Source organism: Schistocerca gregaria, chromosome 3 (assembly GCF_023897955.1).
Source record: "Schistocerca gregaria isolate iqSchGreg1 chromosome 3, iqSchGreg1.2, whole genome shotgun sequence".
Classification (NCBI taxonomy): domain Eukaryota; kingdom Metazoa; phylum Arthropoda; class Insecta; order Orthoptera; family Acrididae; genus Schistocerca; species Schistocerca gregaria.
In genome coordinates, this window is record NC_064922.1 from 866,573,288 (window position 1) to 866,598,156 (window position 24,869).

A 24,869-nucleotide genomic window follows, 5' to 3' on the forward strand; every position below is an offset into this window, starting at 1 on the left:
GAAGAAGGGACCAGTTGGTATGACATGTTCTGAGGCATCAAGGGATCACAAATTTAGCATTGGAGGGCAGCGTGGAGGGTAAAATTCTTAGAGGGAGACCAAAGGTGAATACACTAAGCAGATTCAGAAAGATGTAGGTTGCAGTAGGTACTGGGAGATGAAGAAACTTGCAAAGGATAGGGTAGCATGGAGAGCTGCATCAAACCAGTCTCAGGACTGAAGACCACAACAACAACAACAACAACAACAACAACAACAACAACATCTTGGCGATGGTGTATTCCGTTGCACCGGGAGTCAGTTCAATAATGTTTGTATTAGATGCTGTTCCAGTTCACGGAAAAGATTCTAAGCTTCATGTGAATTTGTTTTTAGTGTGCAAATTGTTATTAGAGGCATCAGCATCTGCCATGTCTTCTTAATAAGATGAAGGAACAATGTTGTGATCATTGATTTGGTTTTCTTCTTCAGAAGTATTCCCCTCGCTGTCAGATGCATTTACTAATGCTTCCAACTGCTTGTTGGAAAAAACACAGAAATTACTGTGATGGATGCATGAACCATGTCTGCACAAAACAGTTATTAAAATGTAACTGTTAGATAATGTGCGTTCCACACTACCTACAGTGCTCTAGTCAGTGAAAGTGACCAGAGTGCTGTTTGAAGAGAGTGACTAATATTTTGTCTGGTGAGCTTATTATACATGAGTTGACTGTAGTGCTTCAACTGATGGAGTGTTGAGAAAAGTTGTGTTGTGATGAACTCAGAGGTACCACCATGCACAGGACCATGATAATTTGTCAGAAGAATCAGACCAATATGAAGATTCTAACTTGAGTTCAAAGTTGAATTTGAAGACCTAGTGTACTAAAAGCATTTGTAATGGCAGGGCATTGTTATTCTTCCACGTAGAGAAAATGCCATGTTTCTAAAACAGTAAGAATGACATGGAGTAATTCGTTATTCTGTGGCTCCAAAGTTTTTCCCATCACTGAATTAACTCAGTTTTGAAAGTCCCAGCACATTTTGGACCTTTCAAAAAGATTCTTGGACTTCTTGCCACATCAGTTGAGGGTAAAACCTTGAGCTTTCGATAATTATCCCCATCATCATCATCAGGAACAACTGACTGCCAAAACTGCTATTGTGATGGCCTTATGCAGCCCTAAATGGCTTCTGATTGTTTGGTAATTATGCGGTGCTGTCACAGATGGCGTCAACAATTTGCTGGTGAGGCCATCACTTCTGCCGTAACATAACCAGTGTAGTGAATACCTCTGGCTCTTCTGTGCATCGAGAGCTTGCTTCCCTACACTGCTGAGATTTTGTACAATGAAAGTCAGACATATATCTTGGCAACTCAGTAGACCACAAGCCAATACGCACTGTGTTATGTCTTAGTGTCTAGAGTTCTCAATATTCATTTCAGAAGAGAGCAGTTTGAAGTATACTAATACACAGAGCACTAACTGTTTCTGACAAAGACCACTTGAATTTTGAAATTTATCACCTTAAGCACATGTTGTATAAAAACGGCTATGGATCACACGATGTTTAGTGTTCTTTATGAAAAGGGAATGTGAAAATGTTGAACATAGATATGATGAGCCATCAATTGTATTCATTCCTTTCTGCACCACGACATCTGGCAAAATAGGTAGAGCTCTGGAAAGACGAGGTGTAAGGTCTGTTCTCCAACCTTCTAAGAGGATAAAGGAGATGCTACACCCTGTTACGGACAATCTTGAGCACAGTATCCCTGGGATCCTATTCTTGGAAGTCTACAGCTTACATTTGTATTACTTCTACCTTTGTCAGCTATTCTGCCCTGGAAATAAGAAAATACTTCTACTTTCAGTGCCCCATTCCCTAATCTAAGTCCCTCTGCACCACCTGTCTTAGTTTACATTCCATTACCCTTATTTTACTTTTGTGATAGTTCATCTTATAAGTGTTGATAATTGTTACTTTTCCTTGCTTTATTAGTTTGTTCACTGTTGTGTTGTAGAAAACTGTCAAGGCATTTGTTATTTGGTGATACAACAAGTAAAATTCTTGCAGGTTCTTGTGTGCATGTAGAAGACATGGATAAAATAGCAGCAATTTTGGGCGAATACAACAAGGATTTAATATCTGTTGACTTTTGGAAAGCAACTTCATTGACATCAGTTGGAATGAAGGCACTGAGCCAGTGCCACAAATTAGAAGAAGTAGATTTTGGTTGGTGGTAAGTCAACAGTGTTTTACTTGGTAATATCCTTACGTGTAATTTTTATTGAAATTTGAATTTGTGTGCAGATTAATGACTGTTGTTCCCATACACCGGCCAGTATGGGTTTTGGGCAGTTTTCCATATTTGTTTAGCCAAAATTGGGCTCATCCTCACTGTAGTGAAACTGCACTTTTCTTCATTACCATTATAGATACATAATATGTTGTGACGTCCAGTTACAAACTGTTGTTCAGAGGTGCTTTCACAATCCTGTCACTCCTATCAACAAGCAATCAGTAAGACCTGTTGCTGAGTTCTTAAGAAGTTAACAGTAAAATGTTGTTCACAATATTCAACATTGCAGTTAATGTGAGAATGAAAGCTAGACCTTTTCCTTGTCCAGTCCATATTTAGTTAAGATAGTGGTTCATCGATAATGACCCCAGTATTGTAGAGATTTTATGAAAGAAGAAAGATTTTCTGTTCGTCGTGTCGTCATTAACAAAGTTATTAGAGACAGGGGACAGGTGTGGACTAGGGAAAGAAATTCTTCATGTCCTTTCCAAAGAAACCATGGAGAACCTAAATCTGGATAGGAATTGAAATCATGATGGTCCTGAGTGTGATTCCAATGTCTTATATTGTGCTGCCTCATTTGGTAAATTGTTACGGACTGAGATTGAAGAAATTTATGATGAGATAAAAGAAATAATTCAGTTAGGTAATGGATACGAAAATTTAATTGTTAAGTGGGACTGGAAATTAAGGTGCTGGGACCTGGATAAGTTGAAAGAATGAGAGGTTGTTGAAAGTTTCAGAGGGTAGCTTTGAGAGATGAAGTAGTGAAGGCAGCAGAGGATGAAAATGCCTTAAATGGGACAGGTGAAAGAGAATACAAACATCTAAAAAATGGGATTGACAGGCAGTGCAAGATGGCTAAGCAGGAATGACTAGAGGGCAGATGTAAGGGCTTAGAAGCATTTATCACTAGGGGACAGGTAGATACTGTCTACATGAAAATTAAACAGGCCTTTTGAGGAAAGAGAAGCAACTATATGAATATCAAGAGCTCAGATGGAAAACCAGGCCTAAGCAAGGAAGGGAAAGCTGAAAGTTGGTCTTGAGGGTCTATACAAGGAAGATGAACTTGCAGGCAGTATTACAGAAATGAAAGAGGACATAGTAGATAAAGATGAGATTGGAGACATGATACTGCGAGAAAAATTTGACAAACCACTGTAACACCTTAGTCGAAACAAGGCCCTGGGAGTAGGCCACATTCTGTCTGTTCTACTTATAGCCTTGGGAGAGCCAGCCATGACAAAACTATTCTAGGTGGTGAGAAAGATGTATGAGACTGGCGAAATACCCGCAGACTTCAAGACTATATAATAATTCCAATTCCAAAGAGAGCAGATGCCAACAGTGTGAATATTGTCAAATTGTAAGAGTAATAAGTCGTGGTTGCAAAATACAAACCCATATTCTTTACAGAAGAACTGGTAGAAGCAGACCTTGGGGAAAATCATTTTGGATTCTGGAGAAATGTGGGCATATTCGAGGCAATACCGACCCTATGACTTATATTACAAGATAGGTTAAGGAAAGGCAAACCTATGTTTATAGCATTTGTAGACTTTGAGAAAGCTTTTGACAGTTTTGACTGGAATACTCTCTTTGAAATTTTGAAGGTAGCAGGAGTAAAACACAGGGAGTGAAAGGCTATTTACAACTTGTACAAAAACCAGACGGCAGGTACAAGAGTCAAAGGGCATGAAAAGGAAGCAGTGGTTGAGAAGGGAGTGAGACAGAGTTGTTGCCTAACCCTTATGTTATTCAGTCTCAATGTTGAGCAAGCAGTAATGGAAACCAAAGAAATATTTAGAGAAGGAATTAAAGTTTAGGGAGAAGAAATAAAAACTTTGAGGTTTGCCGATGCCATTGTAATTCTGTTGTAGACAGCAGAGGACTGAGAAGAGCAGTTGAATGGAATGGGCAGTGTCCTGAGAGGAGGGTATTTGATGAACGTCAACAATAGCCAGAAAGGGTAATGGAATTTAGTCAAATTAAGTCAGTTGATGCTGAGGGAATTAGATTTGGAAACAAGACACTCAAAGTAGTAGATGAGTTTTGCTATTTGAGGTAGTAAAATAACATGATAGTTGAAGTAGAGAGGATACAAAATGTAGACTGACAGTGGCAAGAAAAAAATTTCCGAAGAAGAGAAATTTGTTAACATCGAATATAAATGTGAGTATTAGAAACCCTTTTCTGAAAGTGTTTGGAGTGTAGCCATGTGTAGAAGTGAAACGTGGTTGATAAACAGTGTAGACAAGAAGAGAATATAAGCTTTTGAAATATGGTGCTACAGAAGAATGGTGAAGATTGGCTGGGTGGATCACTTAATTAACGAGGAAGTAGTGAATAGAATTGGGGAGAAAAGAAGTTTGTGACACAACTGACTAGAAGAAGAGATTGGTTGACAGGACACATTCTGAGACATCAATGGATCACCACTTCAGTACTGGAGAAAAGTGTGAGGGGTAAAAAATGTTAAGGGAGAGCAATAAATGAATACACTAAGCCGATTCAGAAGGATGTAAGTTGCAGTAGTTATTCGGAGGTGAAGAGGCTTGCACAGGATAGAGTAGCTTGGAGATCCACATCAAACCAGTCTTCAGACTGAAGGCCACAACAGTGAGAAAATCTTCAGTTGTCCCTATACAACATCAAGTGCATTTAAACACTTGTGATCTCGAGAAATAGTGTTATTTATTTAATATGATTCAGGAGATGAGTAAAGATTATTAATTACCCACTAATTGTAGTGTGATATTTTTAACCTAATCTTTAAAGGATTCTTTATGAAAGAAAATACTGAATTTCATCCCGTATCAATAGATTTTAGTCTTTCTTATTAAGCAAACTCATCATGATAATCAGAGAGGATCACTAATCATTAAGTGTTGTGATTATGAGCAATAGAGCAAAGAACTATATTTTCACATTGTAACCAGAACAGATTCCAAATCTGAAAGCAGGATCATCAGTGAAGTACAATACTTAACACTAGAAGCACATTTACTATGAACTCCAACAAACGGCCAGAACAGAACTGACCTGGACAGAGTGTGCTGCTATTTATAGAGAAGTGAGTTCAAGTTTTGAGTTGTAGAATTGCTCATTTTACTTTTGCAGTCTTGGTTTTGGAACACCAGGCGACAGCTTGCATGCATTGGCTAAAGGCTGCCCCCGTCTCAAAAAACTGTTCCTTGCTGCTCTGAGAGGTGTGAGTGACCGAGACCTGGATCTTTTCATTGAAAACTGCCCTAAGATGGAACAAGTTGATCTCATGGGAGTCAGATGTATTTCCAGAGAAATATGTCTTAAGTGAGTATTTTGTGTCTCGCTTGTTATATTTCTTGACATGTATTAGCTCGTGGGCTGTACTGAGAAAGACTGTTTTCTTGAAGATGAAAAGTTTTTTTTAACAAACTTTATTCATGGTGTTCTTTTCAAACCATGCACATTTTTTGTATGTTATTCTATCTGCCACAAAATACACTTCAAGACAGAGGCAATGCTTTGTGATGTGGTTAGTGACAAATGTTGAAGAAGTGTTTTTTGCTGAACTAGTTTTGGACATTGTGCTCATCATCAATGGCAGAGCCAAAATATTAACATTTACAGAATAGTTTAAGGTCTTGTTTCATATCATTCCACTTACTTATCAGCTTGTCTAAAGGAAGTTTGAACATGTACACAAAATGTAGAAACATTTTCACTCTTGAAAAGGCAGATAACAGCAAGTACATATGCCTTTGGCTTATGAATGAGCTGTCCTCAGACGAAAAACTTGTGGCAGAACAGTTACTTCCTGTATTGCATGTTTCCCATTCCGGGACAGTTGCAATCTGATTACAAACTGTATACACATCATTCTACCACACTGAATAGTGTCTTCTAGGGAATTTGGAAAAATTGATAAATTAGGTTAGAATGCAGTTAGTTCAGATTAACGCAGTAGCATTAAAATAATTCATAAATCTATTTGCAGAACTCCACTTGGGTAACATGTGCTACTTTAGTTTCTTTCCACATTCTTGATTTCCTCTCCAAAGATGCATCTAGCACATGTAAGATCACATATCAATTTAAAATTTTTTTTGTTGGACAAACAAGAAGCAACCTTAAACCAGGCTTAAAGAGTATATAGATATTACAAGTTAGATTAACATGATTAACTTGCAGTAATTGTCCACAAAAGCCACAGCATTCCTTAACAATAGAGAAGCCATTATCATCTCCACATTATTGACATTATTTTTATTATCACTGAACTAATAGAAATATTCATCCATATGCCCTATATAACTTGTAATATTCCAGGAACAATACAGTTATACGTAATCCAGTGGTAGAGATTAGTAACTGAGCTGGACTCTGTTTTTAGGGGTTATATGGAATTTGAATGCAACATTGCTATGAAGATTGAAGATATTAGTGAGAGCCCTGCATTTACTGCTCTCCACATTGGTTTCTCCAGTCAGCCAATCGTGTTTTTTCAGTAACATGGACAATAAAGGATTTAATTAACAAACCAAAAACTAGTTCCAACTACAATTTGATTTAGAAAAGTCCCATGTGCCACAACACATTTTTTCACACTGATAAATCAGGTAAACTGCAAACCACAGTGCGAATAATTAAACCGAACATAATGTCCAGATAGATACAATATCATTTCTAGTTAATATGAGAACATGTATGCCTAAGTAAGTGTGCATCTCAAGAATGTTATCGACCGGCCGGAGTCTATTCAGAATTACATTCAATGTGTGCAACACTACAACAATGATAATTGACAAACCTTTGTCAGCAGGCAAAAATTATTTTTACTGCTGCATACAGCTTAATCATCTGTTTCTGCTTACTGTTGATACTCACTAAGCAGCAAAACTAAAGAATGAGCTTAAGAAAATTTCAAAAAATAGTATGTAATATGATGTGAGGATATAAGATCCTCACAAAGCCCCAGACTTTAAAAAACAATGACCTGGAAGTTTAGGGCAACTTAAAATTTTATTGTGAAATGAAGAAAAAGTGGCAAACGTTAGGTAAGAATACAGCTTCTAAAAACAAATACAAGAATGATACCTTAGGAAAAAAACTTAACAAATGAAATGCTTAAGAAAAAATGGTTGTGAAGACAAGACATAGAAAATTATTTGTGAGATTTATTGTCCCTGTAGAAAACACAGCAATGGGATGAATGTAAGCAGTTATTAATCAATATGCATGCATTAGGAAGAAAATTTCAATTGTCTCTCTTCAACAGAAAATTTGTTTTAACACTTTCACTCTCGATAAACGTTATTATTCATTTAATATGGATTATCAGTTCTCTGCTAACTGTAAATTGACAGTGTTTTTGACCAAATCTTTAACAGACTCTTCACAAAACAAAATAATAAAAGTTATCTCATTCAACAAATTCTAGTCTTTCTTAGTGAACAAACTCATCATGATATTAAAGAGTGTCTTCTTAGAGAGGGTAACTAATCATCAAATAATTATGTTGACACATTGTAAAAAGAACAAAGTTCAAATCTGGAAGCAGGTTCGTCAGTGAAGTGCAACACTTAACACTGAAGGCATGTTTATTATGAACACCAAAGTGCAGCCACAACAGAAGTGACCTCCTGGATGGAGAGTACTGCTGTTTATACAAATAGCTAATATTTCAGAATACACTAACATAGTAAATTTCGAGAACCTTCCAAAAATAACAATTACTGGTGATTGGGTTTCACCTGTCAACTGACAGCAGGTCAGCCAGCAGTGCTAACTGCTACACCACACTGCATGCAGCAGAGCTCATGGCATTGCTCTCTCTCTTGGAGAAACATCAAACTTCTGTATCAGAAGTTCTCTCTGGAACTGTCTACAGCTCCCTGTATCTAGATGATGTCATCGGTCCTCTGTATAGCAGCATTTGAAGATCCTCTCATTCTGATAGTGTTGTCATACCCTGTTCACTGTAATAAGTGTCAAAAGTAACACTTCTGATCGGAACTCTGTAATCATTGAGCAGCTCTTTCAGTATCTTTGAATGTGAAGTCCCCATTGTCAATCTGGACTTCAGGGCTGTAATAAGGCTTTAGATGTGGCCATCATCTCTGCACATTTGTCTTCTTGGTGAAGAATCTTAATCCTCGATTTCATATGTGGGATCTGACAAGTAACAAAAGGATATGATACGGCTCAAAGTAGCGCTGTAACTACTTTTCTGGTAGTCCCACTTTCCACGCAGCTGTAAAAATCCATACCAAATCTCCTGGGCTGAATATTACTGGTTGGAGCGTGGCATTACAGTGGTCTTGGTCTTTTTCCTGGGTGGCTAAGGTCCGTATGTGAGCCAGTTGTGTTGCTTCTTCAGTCCTGATAATGAAGTGTTTCACACAGTCATCCTGAGTATTGTCCAGTTGAAACAAGAAGAGTTTATCCATTTTAGTTTTGACCTCACAACCATTGAGCAGAAAGAATTGTGTGAAGCCTGCAACATCTATACCATGTTGCATGCGAATGTCACAACTTGCAGCATTCTATCCGAATTGTTTTGAATGACATCAACTTACTTCGAGAGCATATCTGCCAGCATCTTATTAAAGTGTTCCGTAAGACCACCATCTGTGGGTGGTGTCACAATGTGATACTAGTCTTTTCCCTAATCAGAGATCATCACATGGGCTTCTCTGGGTTCCCAGATGTGTCTCCTACAAGGAACCTTCCAATTCCTGAAGCATTGGTGGCCGTGCCAGCTTTGGTGACAACATAGTGGGTGAGACAGTCAGTGCAAACTATTATCTGTTGTTTCCCGTCTTTCGACTTTTGGAATCTCTCCAAGAGGTCGATTTCAGTTCGGTGGAATGGTGCTGCTGCAGGTGAAACTATTACCAGATGCCTCATGCACATGCTTTTGATGCTGGTGGCACATGCTTTTGATGCTGGTGTTCCATACAGTGGTTCACAAAGTGTCTAAACAGATCAGTAGTGACCTGGCCAGTGATACCTGTCTAGAGTCTTCAAAAATCTCAGGTGATCAGATGCTGGAGTGCCATGGAAAAATTGAGGATAGCTGGCTGTGGATGAACTGAGGTGACATGCAATTTATTAATTGGAATTCACCTTTGTTGGGCCCTTATTCTTCAAGATTTCTATGGTTTTCAGCAATGCAGAATGTTCCATCTTTTCAGTGGTAGTGTCATTTAGCATGGCAGTGACCAAGATTTTGTCCACACATTTAATGTGCAATGATGACCAGATTTAATACACATTGGTGTGTTCCATCACAGGGTTTCTTGAAAGGCAGTTTGGGTCCTTGTGCCTGCAACTGTTTTTTTTGTACCACTGTAACACCATATTCCTGAAGTCTCAGTGCTCATCTTGCCAGTCAATCTGATGGATCCTTCAGGATAGTTAGCTGTCACAACAGTGAACTAATCCTGAAGTCTCAGTGCCAATCTCACCAGTCGACCTTACAGATCTTTCAGGATAGTCAGCTGTCACTACAGTGAATGGTTTGTCAGATAAAGATGGCCAGAAATTGTTGGTGGTCCAAACAACTTGCAAGCTACTCTTTTTCATTTATAGACTCCTGGACATGGAGAGTACTCTGGAACCAGAAGCTTTCACTTTTTCAGCACCATCCTCAATTTGTACTATAACTGCACCTATCGCATAACTTCTACGAGGGGTGTTTGAAAAGTCCGTGCAAAAATAAAAACTACTTACGTGTTTGGGGTAGACCATTTTTATTTTTTGACATAGTCTCCTTTTAGACTTATACACTTTGTCCAACACTGTTCTAATTTGTTGATCCCTTCCAAATAATAGGAATTGTCCAAGTCTGCAAAATAGCTATTAGTTGCTGCAATCACCTCCTCGTTTGAATAAAATCTTTGTCCCACCAGCCATTTCTTCAAATTGGGTAACAAATAGTAGTCTTGAGGGAGCCAAGTCTGGAGAATAGGGGGGAATCTGAAATGGGTTGGAATCCTATTTCCATTAATTTTGCAACCACAGCTGCTGAGGTGTGTGCTGGTTCACTGTCGTGATGGAAAGAACTTTTTTGCGGTCCAATCGCCCGCATTTTTCTTGCAGCTTGGTTTTCAAATGGTCCAATAACGATGGATAATATTCACCTGTAATAATTATACCCTTTCCCAGATAGTTAATGAGGATTATGAAGGAATGGTCTTTGCCTTTTTAATGCAGATTCTCCTTTGGTAACCCACTGTTTAGACTGTTGTTTGGTCTCAGGAGTATAGTAATGTATCCATGTTTCTTCCACAGTGACAAAATGACGCTTAAAGTCCTGCGGATTCTTCCTGAACAGTTGCAAACCATCCTTGCAACACTTCATACGATTCCATTTTTGTGCAAGCATGAGCAATCACAGAACCCATCTTGCAGATAGCTTTCTCGTGTCCAAATGTTTATGCAAAATATTATGTACCCGTTCATTTGAGATGCCCACAGCACTAACAATCCCACGCACCTTAACATCTCACGCACTTTAACTCTTCTGTCATCCATCACCGATTTTATCAATGATTTCTGGAGTCGTAACCTCCACAAGGTGTCCAGAACATTCATCATCACTTGTGACCATATGACCACTTCAAAAATTTTGAAACCACTTATAAACTGCTCTAATTGGAGGTGCAGAGTCACCGTAATGTTTATCAATCTTCTCTTTAGTCTGTTGAGGTGTTTTACCTTTCATAAAGTAATGTTTAATCACCACACGAAATTCTTTTTCGTCCATTTTTTGACAATCATTCTACTTCCTTGATTCACACGAATGCCAAACACAAAGAAATAGACCAGTATGGCTGAAACTTTGTGTGGTTTCTTTCCAAAGATGCTAGTAACTAAAAATGACCTCGATACGTGCCAGTGGTGTCATCTCTCGGACTTTGCGCAGACTTTTCAAATGTCCCTCATATAGTGGGTGTGAAGTTTTGTCTCAACATTCTCATCATACAATGCTAGAGCTGGTGAAGATGTCCCTTCTTAAAAGCAAAGAACGATCATTCTTGCTTCTTGTTCGAGAAAAATTTGTCTTTTCCATGCAGCAGTTCTTGCAAGGTATATGCCTTGGTACAGAATTCCTTTGTGAATTGCTGGTAATATGAGCACATTCTGTTTAGGAAATTTTTTTATGTTGCTGAAATCTATGACTGCTCTTATTTTCTCAGTATCAGTATGGATTCCATCACCATTCACTAGGTGCCCCAAGATTTTTATTTCTTTGACAGCGAAGAGGCACATTTTCAAATTTGAGCAGAAATGTGCAACCTGAACCCACTTGAACACAGTTGTGAGGTGGCTTAGATGTTCTGAAATGTCTTCAAAAAGGCAGTGTCATTCAGATAGTAAAGACACACTGTCCATTTAAGGTCTCAAAGCAGGTTGTCTCATACCCTTTGAAGGTGGCTGTAGCGTTACATAATCCAGACGGCGTGATTTTGAACTCACAGAGGCCATCAAGAGCTATGAAGGCAGTCTTTTCCCAGTCAGCCTCATCATCCTCAATTTGCCAGTAGCCAGTCAACATGGCCCTAGTTGAGAAAAACTTAGCTCCTCTCAAGCAGTCTGAAGTGTCATCAATGTGCAACAATGGGTAGACATCTTCTTTCATCTTCAGTAGTCAAATGCACAAAATGCTACATGCCATCCTTCTTCTTCACAAGGTGCACATGAAGGGACCAAAGACACTCTGAAGGTTCAGTAATGTCATTGTTCAGTGTGTCATCTTGCAATATCTTTTCCACCTCCTTCTGTTTTACCCATCGTTCAGCCGGAAACACACTACATGAGTGCCGACTAGTTGGATTATGATTCCCAGTATTGATATTCTGTTTTCTCTTGAATCACTTGGTCAGTCTTATTTCCACTCTGCATTTAAAAGCATCCAAAAATTAACTGAGAATAGCTAACTGGTCACCCTAGATATGTTGGCGGTTCAATAATGGTTTCTCACCTGCAGTATGTGGAGTTATAGGGGAGCAGCATTCTTGGTTGGCCTTAAGCTGCCCTTCTTGGACTGGTTCAGCTGTCCCTACACACATACATTTAGGGATGAGTTCTGGCTGGTAATGTAATTAGTGATCCAAAGTTCTCCTTGACCACCTACAATGATCATCACTGGCATGTAGATTGTTTATGTAAGTTAGTTACATGTTCCACAGATCATTTTAATGTTTCTTTTATCAAGCTGATGTGTACTGAGGCAGTTTACAGGATATGTATTCATGATTAATGTTAATATTAATGAACACATTATTATTTTTAGTTCTCAAGGGGTAATAAAGATAATTTTTCCCTCTTAGTGTTGTAGGTATGTGCATCACCATTCTTTTCAAATTGTGCGGGATTGTTTATGGCGAATTTCATTAGTGAATATATATTAAATAGGGCAATATGTCTTAAAAGATCAATAGCTTCTAATGAAAAAGAACCAACTAAAGGGAAAGTTTTCCTTCCATTTGTAAAAAGTGTCACAGATCGCATCAGCGAAGTATTTGAAAAGCACCATATTGATACAGTGTTTAAACTAACAAAAATGGTACCCATAGGAACAACAAAAAGAAGCATTAGCACTCACCTTAAAGAACATGAGAGCATTTGCCACTTGGGTAATATGGATAAATCAGCAGTAGCAGATCATGCACTAGACCTGGAAAACTATCAAATTCATTTCTCTTGCGCCATGGTTTTAGCAAGATCTAACAATTACTACATTAGAATGTACAGAGAGGCCATAGAAATTCAAAAGCATAAAAACATTTTGAACAGAAAAGAAGATGGCTTGAACTTATACAAGCTGAGGGCTTTAGTTCTAAATAAAACAACAGTACCAACTCTTCCTCACTTCATACTCCGTAGCATATGTCAGCGCTACTCTGTACCTCAGGCAGCAATCTGATGACTTCATGAACTGACCATTGCATAGATTCATATAAACAGTATGGCTTGCTGAGCTGGCTTGAGTCTGTAACTCCTTTCTGACTCATTAAAGCCTCTGATGCTGTCTTCAGCACTGGAGAACAAAACCTTAGGCAGAGCAATATGACCGTAAAGCAAATATCAGCAATTACGCAAAAACTTCACACTTTAACCGAGCATTTAGATCGACAACTGGAACTCGTCTCTATAGTGGTGGTGGTATAACAACTTCAACAGCGAACAACTGCCCAGAACAATCTGTTTTATGTGTGCTTGTTGACATAACTTCATCATTCTAAACCTCTGGTCTTCTATAGTGTATGCCTGCTTGTGATGCCTGCAACAAGACCCATCTGAGAATAATTTTATGACTATATATGAATGGCTGTGTTGTGCCATTGATAGTTATTTTTGCTGTACAAATTCCTGTCTGCTGGGCGTATTTGTGTTTGTGACTTTTCAGCACATAGTCTTCTTTAGCTGTTTATGATAAGCATTCACCATTACAGAAAAGGAAGCACTGAATTGACTAGTGCCCAGACAAGTTAGCCCCTATGGGCTTGGAGATGTCAGTTAGACTTTGTGACTCACACACAAGTAGCTTTTTCATCTGTAGTGGGCTCACCTCTATAGATGATTGCCTTGCTTAGTTTTCCTGAATTCGGTGACTAGGCAAGGTGCAGGTAAATCTTTATGGCAACAGGAAATGTTTACAGCATGTGGGGGGAGCAATGTTGTCCAGGGTACGGCCATGAGTTTTGTCCCACTGGTCAACTACAGTCGTCTGCAGGTGATTGACAGGAATAAAATTGTTGTGGTGGTTGATATCCGGTGGCATAGTAGTTGTTGTAAACTCGTCTTCTTTCTCTACAGTACTGTGCAATGTGTCCAGAGTCTCCACAGTGGAAATTCATTGGCGTATTGTCCTCTGTCCTCCAAAAGTCTGTTCTTCTGGGGCATTGTACTTGCTGGTTGTGGCATAATTCCCAGTTGGCCAAGCCCATTCTTCCTGGTTCATTCAAATGGTGGTGGCAATCGGTGCTCAAGATTGACACACCTATTCTTCAACATTCTCTGTTACTTCCTGGGGTTGACATTCATGTCTGATGTTTCTTGTTTACTTGTTCCGGAATTCCTGGTTTCCATAAAATGATGTATTTCCTCTCTTACAGCCTGGTGAATGAGAGAGGGGTGGCCACGGTGGTCTTCCAACAGTTGCAACAGGGACTGCAGTTGGGAATCAGTCATAGCTCTTTCATCCAACTCTTTTCTGAAGCATTTCCTTGATACACTGGCACCAATCTTCATTTGTTATGACATCCATCACCAGAAAAACTCCTTTCATCAATTGCGAGATTTTTCTGATCTTCTGTCGTATTCAGATCCACAATAAAATCTAGGGGCAAAACATTCTGTATACAAGACTGTCTTTTCCCCGAGTCTTGGTCTTCCGCTAAGCAGACTGCTCCTAACCAGAATCAAGTCCAAAATCGAAAGCAGGTCTATCAGTGAAGTACAACACCTAGCACTGAAAGCAAGTTTACTATGAACATCGACATACAGCTGGAACAGAACTGATTTCCTGGATAGTGCGTGCTGCTATTTGTATAAACACCAAATATTCCAGAATATACAGATATTAAAACATAAGAAATTTCGTGAACCCTGTAGAAATAATAAGTACTAGCTAACAAACAATTACTGCTGATTGTGTTTGAACTGGTGACTTGCAGCACACTAACCAGTGTTGATAACCACTACACCATGCTGTGTGCAGCACAGCTCGCAGCAGTATATCCACTTGGTACAATTAATGTGCTTGAAATTCCATAGCATAATTAGAATGTCAGAACACTTTTAAAATGTACACATAAAATTACTTAAAATTGAGTAAAAAATGTTTTTATATAAATGCCTCAGAATTTGTTAGTATCCATTTGTGAACACACTTTACAGCACACTGTTGCATTTTAAACTTTCACTTCACTTACAGGTACTTCGCTTTTTAAAAGCCTAACTGGCACTTAGTTTGCCACACATAACCAACATCTCGTGGCAGTGCGTACTGTGTGTTTACAAATACATGGACTCCAGGACCACATTTAATAGCACTTCACATCATGCTGCATCATGGATGGACCAGCACAAAGTTTGTTCCGCACTCACTGGGGCTGGCAGGTCACGTTGTGGTGGACCATGGGTTGGTAGCTTGGCAATTCATACTGTGCACTTTGTTGGGTTGGAAGCTCGTATTGGGTTCATTGTGGATTTGTAGCTTGGTGTTGTCACCTAGCAGGACATGTTCCAACTCATGGTGACACATGTACATAAATCAGTTGCATGCACATGATTATGTAGTGGTGATGTTGATGGTGTTGCCATGTCAACAGTTCATAAATAAACATAAAGAATAGACAGCAGTATCACATAGAAACAGTACATGTGCCATTCGTGGTGTCTAACAACATGTACCTTGAAACTTCCTGGCAGATTAAAACTGTGTGCCCGACAGAGACTCGAACTCGGGACCTGTGCCTTTTGCGGGCAAGTGCTCTACCATCTGTGCTACCGAAGCACGACACACGCCCAGTCCTCACAGCTTTCATATCAGCGCACACTCCGCTGCAGAGTGAAAATCTCATTCTGGAAACATGTACCTTGTCAGTCCAAAAATTTTCAAGAATGGATTAATTCAAAAGAACGGAAAGAGAATGGTGGTTTTAATGCTTCAGATGTTCTACATAGGCTTTCCCACTTGAGTAAAATGAGTACAATGCACAGAACATTTGTACAACCATTTGAAACTGTCAGAAAAGTCCATCTTTGAGATGTTGTTCAACTCACACGTCACTTGGCTTGAATACTGGTTATGTACTCAAAGCATTGACCTTTCATGTGAAGTTCTTCAGTTTGTCATTTTGTGGTAGGTTTGTATTGAAAACACCAAGTGTTGTCACCTGTAATGATGTTTCTAGAAAAGAATTGGCCATATTTTGCATTTCAGTCAGGTTGTGACAGGTGTCCAGGTGTCATTGTTTTTGTTTGGGATTTAAAGTGTACTAGACAAACTTAGTAGACATTTTTCTCTTTACTGGAGAATGTCGTGTGAATACTTGAGTTTGACATGTAGATCCAATGAAGGCCACGTTGACCAAAAGCTCCGCTGCAATATGTGACACACTATAGTCACATGTCCACCACTTAACATTGTCACAATTGTTACTGCGCTGACATCACTTATATGAGTGGAATAAAATCATTCTTGATTCTTTTCCAACATAGTATAGACACTCATTTCACATTAATTAGAATGAAAACAATATTATCAGTGATAAAATGTACTTCAAATAAACAATGACAAAGTCACAGTTCCATTCCACATGGTTAATGCTGGTTACACATGCACATCCCAGAGATGTGACTGTCTTACAAATGATCACCCAGTGGGTTACTATATTACATACTACCACCCTTCAGTAATACCTCAGTTAATTTTTACACAAGTCATATTTTAGACAATCTAGCCAGTTATTGTGAGTTCTTATCATCCAACAACAACAATGAAGATTTGACTTCCTCTCGCTGTTCCCTGAAATGAAGAATATCATATTCACTATCCTTCCTACCCGCCCTGCAGTGGTATTCTGCCGCCTACCAAACCTGCAAAATATCCTTGTCTATCCCTACACAATCCCCACTCCCAACCCCTTACCTCACGACCCATATCACTGATCACTGTAATAGACCTAGATGCAACACCTGTCCCATACATCTTCCCATCATCACCACCACCACCACCACCACCACCAAGTCCAGTCCAGTAACAAGCATCTCCTATGCCATCAAAGGCTGGACTACCTGTGAAGCCAGTCATGTGACCTATAAGCTAAGCTGCAACCACTGTGCTGCATTTTATGTGGGCATGAGAGACAACAAGGTGTCTGTGCATGAATGGCCACTGACAAATTGTGGCCAACAAACAGCTGGACCACCCCCATGCTGAGGACTGCAGCCAACATGATGTTTTTCATTTCAGTGACTTACTTCACAGTCGGTGCCATCTAGATCCTTCCCACTAACACCATTTTTTATGAATTGTGCAGATGGTAACTCTCCCTGCAATACATCCTACAGTCCCGTAACCCTCGTGGTCTCAACCTTCATTAGTCATTGTCCGTACCCATATAGCCTCTTCCCTGCTTCCATTCCAGCACTACGCAGCCCTCTTCTCCACCAGTGTTCCCACAGTCTTTTTACTTCTCCCATTTTCCATACCCCCTCCCCTCTGATTGCATCTAGCTGCCCTACCCTCTCTCCGCCTCGTCCCTATACACTCCCACAAGCAGCACTTCACCATCCCCCACCCCTACCATGCTACCCCTCCCCCTCTCCACCCCAGTCTTCTCCTTACCCCCACCATCTGGTGGTTTCTCCAGTCACACGCTGCTGCTCGCAGTCTGGCTTAGCAGCCAGATACTATGGTCATGTGGGTTTGTGCGTGTAGGTGGGTGTGGGTGTGTTCCATCACCAATGAAGGCCATGTTGGCCAAAAGCTCAGTTTCTGACAGTCTCTTTGTTGTGCCTGTCTGTGACTCAGCATCTCCGCTATATGGCAAGTAGCAACTATCCTTTTCATAAAATTGTTACATTCCATCATTTCCATTGTTTGATTTTGTTTTCTCGTCTTTCTGCTCCAGTAACTTTTTCTCATCTTCTTTTTGAAATTAGTGTACAATATTCTTCCTTTTTCTTCTTCTCATGTTATTTTTGGTCTTTTATTCCACCCAAATTCCTTCTCCCCAGAGTTTTATTGAGTTCCAGTCTTGATCCCCAGCACACTCATAGTGACTCATGTATTACCTACCTTGGTAGATTGATCCTTGGACAAATATTCACTTGGGAATGTCGTTTTGAGTGGACAGACATTGTAAATTCCTCCATGCACACTTTCCCCACTTGTGGTTACCAATAAACATTTGTCGTGCACAAGTACATATCTTATCCACTTCATTAGGAGTATTTGAAATTGTATCTTCAAATTTTCTGAAAACATCCATCGTATTACAGTGTCTGTTCAGATCAAACTCTTCAGATTGCCTGTACCTAGGTGGTAACATTGTTAATTATTATCGTATAGTAGCTGTTTTATCATTGTAGCTCTGTAGCGTTAAGCAATCAATATCCTCTCTTATCAAAGTTCAGTCCATGCCAGCAATACAGTTTTGTTTGGCCTTGACTAATTGATCTACACTGATGAGCCAAAACATTATGACCACCTATTTAATAGCATGTTTTTCAACTTTTCAATCGCAGTACAACAGAGATTCTGCTTGGCGTGGATTCTACAAGTCTTGGGAGGATTCCAGAAGTATATGATACCAGATGTCTATGCACAGGTCAAGAAATTCTCACAAATTACCCGATGGTGATTTATGGGCACACAGCTGGCACATAATATGTGTTCCGCTGGTTACAGATCAGGCCCATTTGTGGGCGAAAGTATCTGGACACCCTCAAAAACGTACATTTTTATATTAGATGCATTGTGCTGACACATACTGCCAGGTACTCCACATCAGTGACCTCAGTAGTCATTAGACATCGTGAGAGAACAGACTGGAGTGCTACACAAAACTCGCGGACTTCGAATGTGGTCAGGTGATATGGTGTCACTTGTGTCATATGTCTGTGCATGAGATTTTCACACTCCTAAAGATCCCTAGGTGAAGAGGGTCGTAATGTGTAATAGGAATACATCTATCCAGACCATCTCACAGAAATTCCAAACTGCTTCAGGATCCACTGCAAGTACTATGACATCTAGACAGGAGGTGAGAAAACTTGGATTCATGGCTGAGCGCCTGTTCATAAGCTACACATCACGCTGGTAAATGCCAAACGATGCCTTTCTTGGTGTAAGGAAGGTAAACATTGGATGAGTGAACAGTGGAAAAACACATTGTGGCAATCCGATGGCAGTGTGTGGGTATTGCAGATGTCCAGTGAACGTGATTTGCCAGCGTGTGTAGTACCAACAATAAAATTTGGAGGCGGTGGTGTTATGGTGTGGTCGTGTTTTTAATGGAGGAGGCCTTCCACCCCATGTTGTTTTTACATGGCACTGTCACAGCACAGGCCTACATTGATGTTTTAAGCGACTTCTTGCTTCCCACTGTTGAAGAGCAATTCAGCGATGCCAACTGCATCTTTTAACATGTCGAGCACCTGTTGATAATGCACTGCCTGTGGCACAGTGCTTACACGACAATAACATCCCTGCAATGGACTAGCCTGCACAGAGTCCTGACCTGAATCCTGTAGAACACCTTTGGGATGTTTTGGAACGCCAACTTCGTGCCAGGACTCACTGACCGACATCGATTCCTCTCCTCACTGTAGCACTCTGTGAAGAATGGGCTGCTGTTCCCCAAGAAACCTTCCTGCACCTGATTGAATGTATGCCTGTGAGAGTGGAAGCTGTCATCAAGACTAAGGGTCGGCAAACGCCTCATTGAATTCCAGCATTACCGATGGAGGGCACCACAAACTAGCAAGTCATTTTCACCCAGGTGTCCGATTACTTTTGATCACATAATGCAGTTCACTGCTGTCATGATGTCCTTCGATTGCCACCATATGTCACATGGAAGCCCAACTCAGTGTACCCCATAGCACAATTGTGCCCTCACCATCACACATCCGTGGCATGGGGCATGTTTCATGCAGCCATTTGCCTCGATGATGGTGTGTAAGCACCCAACCATTAACCTGCTGTAATAAGAAGTGTGATGCATTCGACAGGCAACATGTTTCTGTTGATCCAATGTGAAAACTCAATGTTGCTGCACCCACTGCAATCATAACAGGCAATGTCGTTGGGTCAACACAGGAACACATAGAGGTCATGCGATGTTGAGCTCCTTGCTCAGTGATGGCCTTCGAACAGTGTGCTCCGAAACACTTGTGCCTCTATCAGCATTATTGTACTCTCATCAGATCTGCCACAGATTGCTGCCTATCATGGATTACACATCCTCTGACCTCTGTGCTTTGTGTTGAGATGGGGTCATCCACTAGCATACGGTCTACTCATTATTTTACTGTCCCTCAACCACTTTTCATAGATGCTCACGATGGTGTACTCCAGCAGGTGACCAGTTTTTTAAGATATTCTCATACTCAGCTGCAGCACCGCAACAATGTGCCCTTTGTCCAAACCATTTATATCAATGGATTTCAACATTTGCAGCCCATACCTTCCATATCTTCGCTATAATGACTGTTGAAGTTGGTTCAGTAACAAGATTAACTGTTTAAAATTAATTGGGACTTATCTTGACCATCCCAAAATTTTTTCTGTCAAATTTTTGTTGTCTAGAGCACTCCATTTCCTTCAATATTTGCATGTTTTCCTCTATTTTTGTGCTCAGTTTCTGTGTGTGTGTGTGGGGGGGGGGGGGGTTGTTTGTTTCACAAGCCGCGACATGGTCGTAAATGGAACAGTAACCGAGAAACGTAGAATAATTTTTGTTTTTTGTATCTTAGGTCTATGGTCACAAACTTGTAGGTCCTCAGGCTACTGGTTTCAGTCAGCAATGACCATCTTCAGATCGTCATTGCTGGTTGAAACTGGTAGTTTGAGGACCTTCAAGTTTGTGACTATAGACTTGAAATAAAAGAAATTTAATCTAGTTTGTTGTTCATTTTCCGTATGTTTGCATTCATTTTATGCATGTTTTCATTCATCTCTTTTAAATATTACAGAATCGTGTAATTCTATCAGCATTTACAATGGTAGAATCGTCCATCATAGAGTTTTGGATTCAACATACTAGCATTTGAATTTACATTCTCCATCACAGTTGAGTGTGAGAGTTCTTTTTTTACCAATTTAACCTACTACACATACATTATTTGCTCCCATTTCTTGACTATTACTGTCCCTCTCAACAATTAAGTCACTATTAACACATCCTTCAGCTATTTTTGAGACTGTTATTTCACATTAAAAAATGTACAAAATTGCAGAAAAATAAAAAAATATTTAAAATTCATCCAGTGAAATATCACAGTTCACACTTTTTCTGTCTACTCATTATTATAAAACATTACATTTGAAGTGGTGCCAAAAATTTTAATTCAGACTTAACTATTTGTCCCTGTTGTGATTGTATCACATTTATGAAGATATCTCCACTACGATACAGACAATAAAGTATTCAACAATAATTATTGTTTGTTATTGGAATTTTTCCTTCTTCAAAATCCAGTTCATGTTACACTTTGATTTAGAACAATTTCATATACCACAAAACAAAAAATTCCTTCACACTAAAACTTCAGGTGTACTACAACCATGCTATGAATAATTACACTGAACATAATCTTGAGATGGGTGCATTTCATCTCAGTTATATTGAAACATACACACTCAGGAATGCTGCCAACCATCTAGGGCTGATCATGCCCAGTGCACGCACAGCACAACTACTTTGTAGAATGAGTTAGTCACAGCCAAGGCATGTAGCAGAGCTTCAGTGGAGTTACCAAAGAAAGGGATATTGACAAATTAAAGCTTTGAGTTGGTCAGTGCAGTATACATGGATGGCTCCAACATCAGTTGCACTTATCTGTTGACTACATAACTGTACATTTACGAAACCGGCTCCTGTCATGATGCAGTTTATTTGCTAACACTATTTTTTATTTACACAACTGCAGGCAGTACAGCTTGCTTATGTTAACAATAGGATTGTAACTGCTGCTTCGCTACAATGTTAAATCACATAGGCTGGCAAATATGTGCTGAAACAATTATACAGTCTGTCCACTGTCTTCATATTCTGCCGGCTGAGCACAAGGATGTGGATGCAACAATGGGTAAAGCAAGTAGAAAAGATAGGAGGGTATAGTTTTCTTACTTGCACCTCCAACCTCGATTCCACTCCCATGTAAAGATACTATACATAAATATTGAGGTAAGGCTTTCTTTACACCTAAATCAAAGTAATATAAATTAAGTAAAAAAAGAATGGCAACTATGTACATTAGGAACAGCTATGTTGAATTTAACGACTATTTTGAAAAGTGATGATTTGTTTTCCATTTTGTTCTCACCAGTTTCATACAAAACTAAATATTGTTTGTAGTTCAACAAATGTAAAATACTTCTCAAACCAGTGATATAAATTTTTTCCTCATTGAAGAGAAGATAATGTTAAATTAGATATAATTTACAATCTTTTATTATGAACTTTATATATATAAATAAAATAGAAAGAAACTTCCACATGGGAAAAATATATTAAAAACAAAGATTCCAAGTCTTACCAAGCGGGAAAGCGCCGGCAGACAGGCACAATGAGCAAAACACACACACACACACACACACACACACACACACACACAGAATTACTAGCTTTCGCAACCGATGGTTGCTTCTTCAGGAAAGAGGGAAGGAGAGGGAAAGATGAAAGGATGTGGGTTTTAAGGGAGAGGATAAGGAGTCATTCCAATCCCGGGAGTGCCTTAGGGGGAAAAGAGGACAGGTGTACACTCGCACACACACAGACACAAGCAGACCAATATATAGGATGTTAAATACATGTAACTTATGTTATTGCAATATTAGTATTAAAACAGATTGCTGCTCACTACATTAAGCAGGTCTTGTACAATAGACAGGCACATATAATGGTAGATTGTTAGATTTTTGTTTTATTGTAATGCTGTCTTCCACATTCTGATAAAATAATTTTATTTGTTGCTGTTGTTTCATTTTTAGACAACAATTAAGCAGAGAAGCACTTTATAGAGATCACTACCATACTGTACATATACAAGACAGTATAAAAATTGAAAGAGTTCTTGTTTCTAGGGTTAGTTAAAATGTTTTTTTAACTACACACACTTTGTAAACAAGAGTGTGACCTGGAAGCATGTATACTAGTAATGAGTCTTTTGGTAATATTACAGTTCTATTCTCTCACCATGCTCCCACTGGTGCCAGTTTAACTTCATATTTTTTAAAAGATGAATTAAGTATGTTAAAATGACATTTTACCACATTTTTATTCCCCAACTTCTCATTGTAGGTTTCTGACAGAATGTCGACGCCTCCGGCTTTTGGACTTGAGTTTTTGTGATCAGATACAGGACACTCAAGTAGCGCTGTGGAGGCACATTTTTCCAAATGTTAGCATCAAGCGCAGCTCTCAAAATAGTGGCTATATTTCTCCAACATACTGAAAGGTAATTATATGTCAGCATAGTTTTTCACAACAACGTTCTTGAATAAATGTTTCAGAGTTCTTTCCACATCAGACTTGTCAGCCTCAAGTGTTTTGATGACTTTCTCCATCATCATCAGGGTATTTCATTAGGCTGTCAGATATTTTAGGTGGCTGTATTAAGACATCACATATTTCAGCCAACTGAACTACCTAACATCCTACTGAAGTCTGATGACAGCACTGGAAGAAATCATCAAAAGCTCAAGATTGACAAAGCTGACACAGCAAGAACTGCTTGAAGTATTTATCTGAGGTAATAATACGTTTTTATAGCATGTGTGAAAAGAACACATCTTATAATCGTATTCTGAGTTTAACAGCTGTAGTAGTACTTGTTGTAAGTCCTATGAGATACAATTTTCTGAGGGGAAAAATATATTTAATATAGAGAGCAGTAGATTCATATTTAAAATATAACCACCAAGCAAGTATCACTGAATTCTTTTTATTGGGCAGTTTTTCATGTCCATTTAGGTACTAGACATTATGAGTCTTGTTGTGTTCACTTAATAAATTCCGCAGTTTAACATTACAGTTGTATCCACCCAATAAACTCCACAGTTTGACATTACTGTTTTATATAATTTATCTAGAGAACTTAAATTATTGTAGAGAAAGCTTTATTTTGTGTTGTATGATAAAACATGGAATGGATAGCTTAATTTTTATTTTCAGATTTTAAAGAAGAGTTGCAGTATAAGGCTGTTAATTTTTAAATGTACAAATAAGTGTCAAAATAACTGGAATACACCATCACTGCTCGCATCTCGTGGTTGTGTGGTAGCGTTCTCGCTTCCCGCGCCCGGGTTCGATTCCCGGCGGGGTCAGGGATTTTCTCTGCCTCGTGATGGCTGGGTGTTGTGTGATGTCCTTAGGTTAGTTAGGTTTAAGTAGTTCTAAGTTCTAGGGGACTGATGACCACAGCAGCTAAGTCCCATAGTGCTCAGAGCCATTAGAACCATACACCATCACAGTGAGGCGGTGATACTGCTTAGTTGGAGTCCAGAATTGAGAGCAGAACAACTTTCCATTACACTACACAAGATGTCAGCGAGGCCAAATAGAAGATTCTATCACTTTAAATAATTGCAGATAGTTAATGTGAGGTTACGTGGATCTTATGTGCCACTGTGCCACCACCTCCCTGTAAACCTGCATCCATGATCTTGCAGTCATCTAGTGCTTCCTCTCTCCCAACATGCGACCCCAAAATCACACCTCATTCCTTATATACCTTATCAACTATATCCTTATCCACACCTACATAAACAAATCTGCAGAATGGTCATGGACACCTGAATGCATCCTCCAAATGTTCACAGTAGATCTGCCATACCATCTCCACACACTCC

At 39.3% G+C, this 24,869-nt stretch overlaps 1 protein-coding gene across 2 annotated transcripts in view; it reads left to right on the forward strand.

Annotated features, from left to right (window-relative positions):
- Positions 1-24,869, forward strand: part of LOC126354888 (F-box/LRR-repeat protein 4) — a 160,692-nt gene that overhangs the window by 112,069 nt on the left and 23,754 nt on the right. For both annotated transcript variants that reach the window (XM_050004933.1, XM_050004934.1), the window contains exons 10-12: positions 2,062-2,227; positions 5,411-5,602; positions 23,320-23,476. In XM_050004933.1, coding sequence (XP_049860890.1) covers positions 2,062-2,227; positions 5,411-5,602; positions 23,320-23,473 — 512 coding nt within the window. In that variant the 3' untranslated portion in view covers positions 23,474-23,476. The remainder of the gene's footprint in view (positions 1-2,061; positions 2,228-5,410; positions 5,603-23,319; positions 23,477-24,869) is intronic.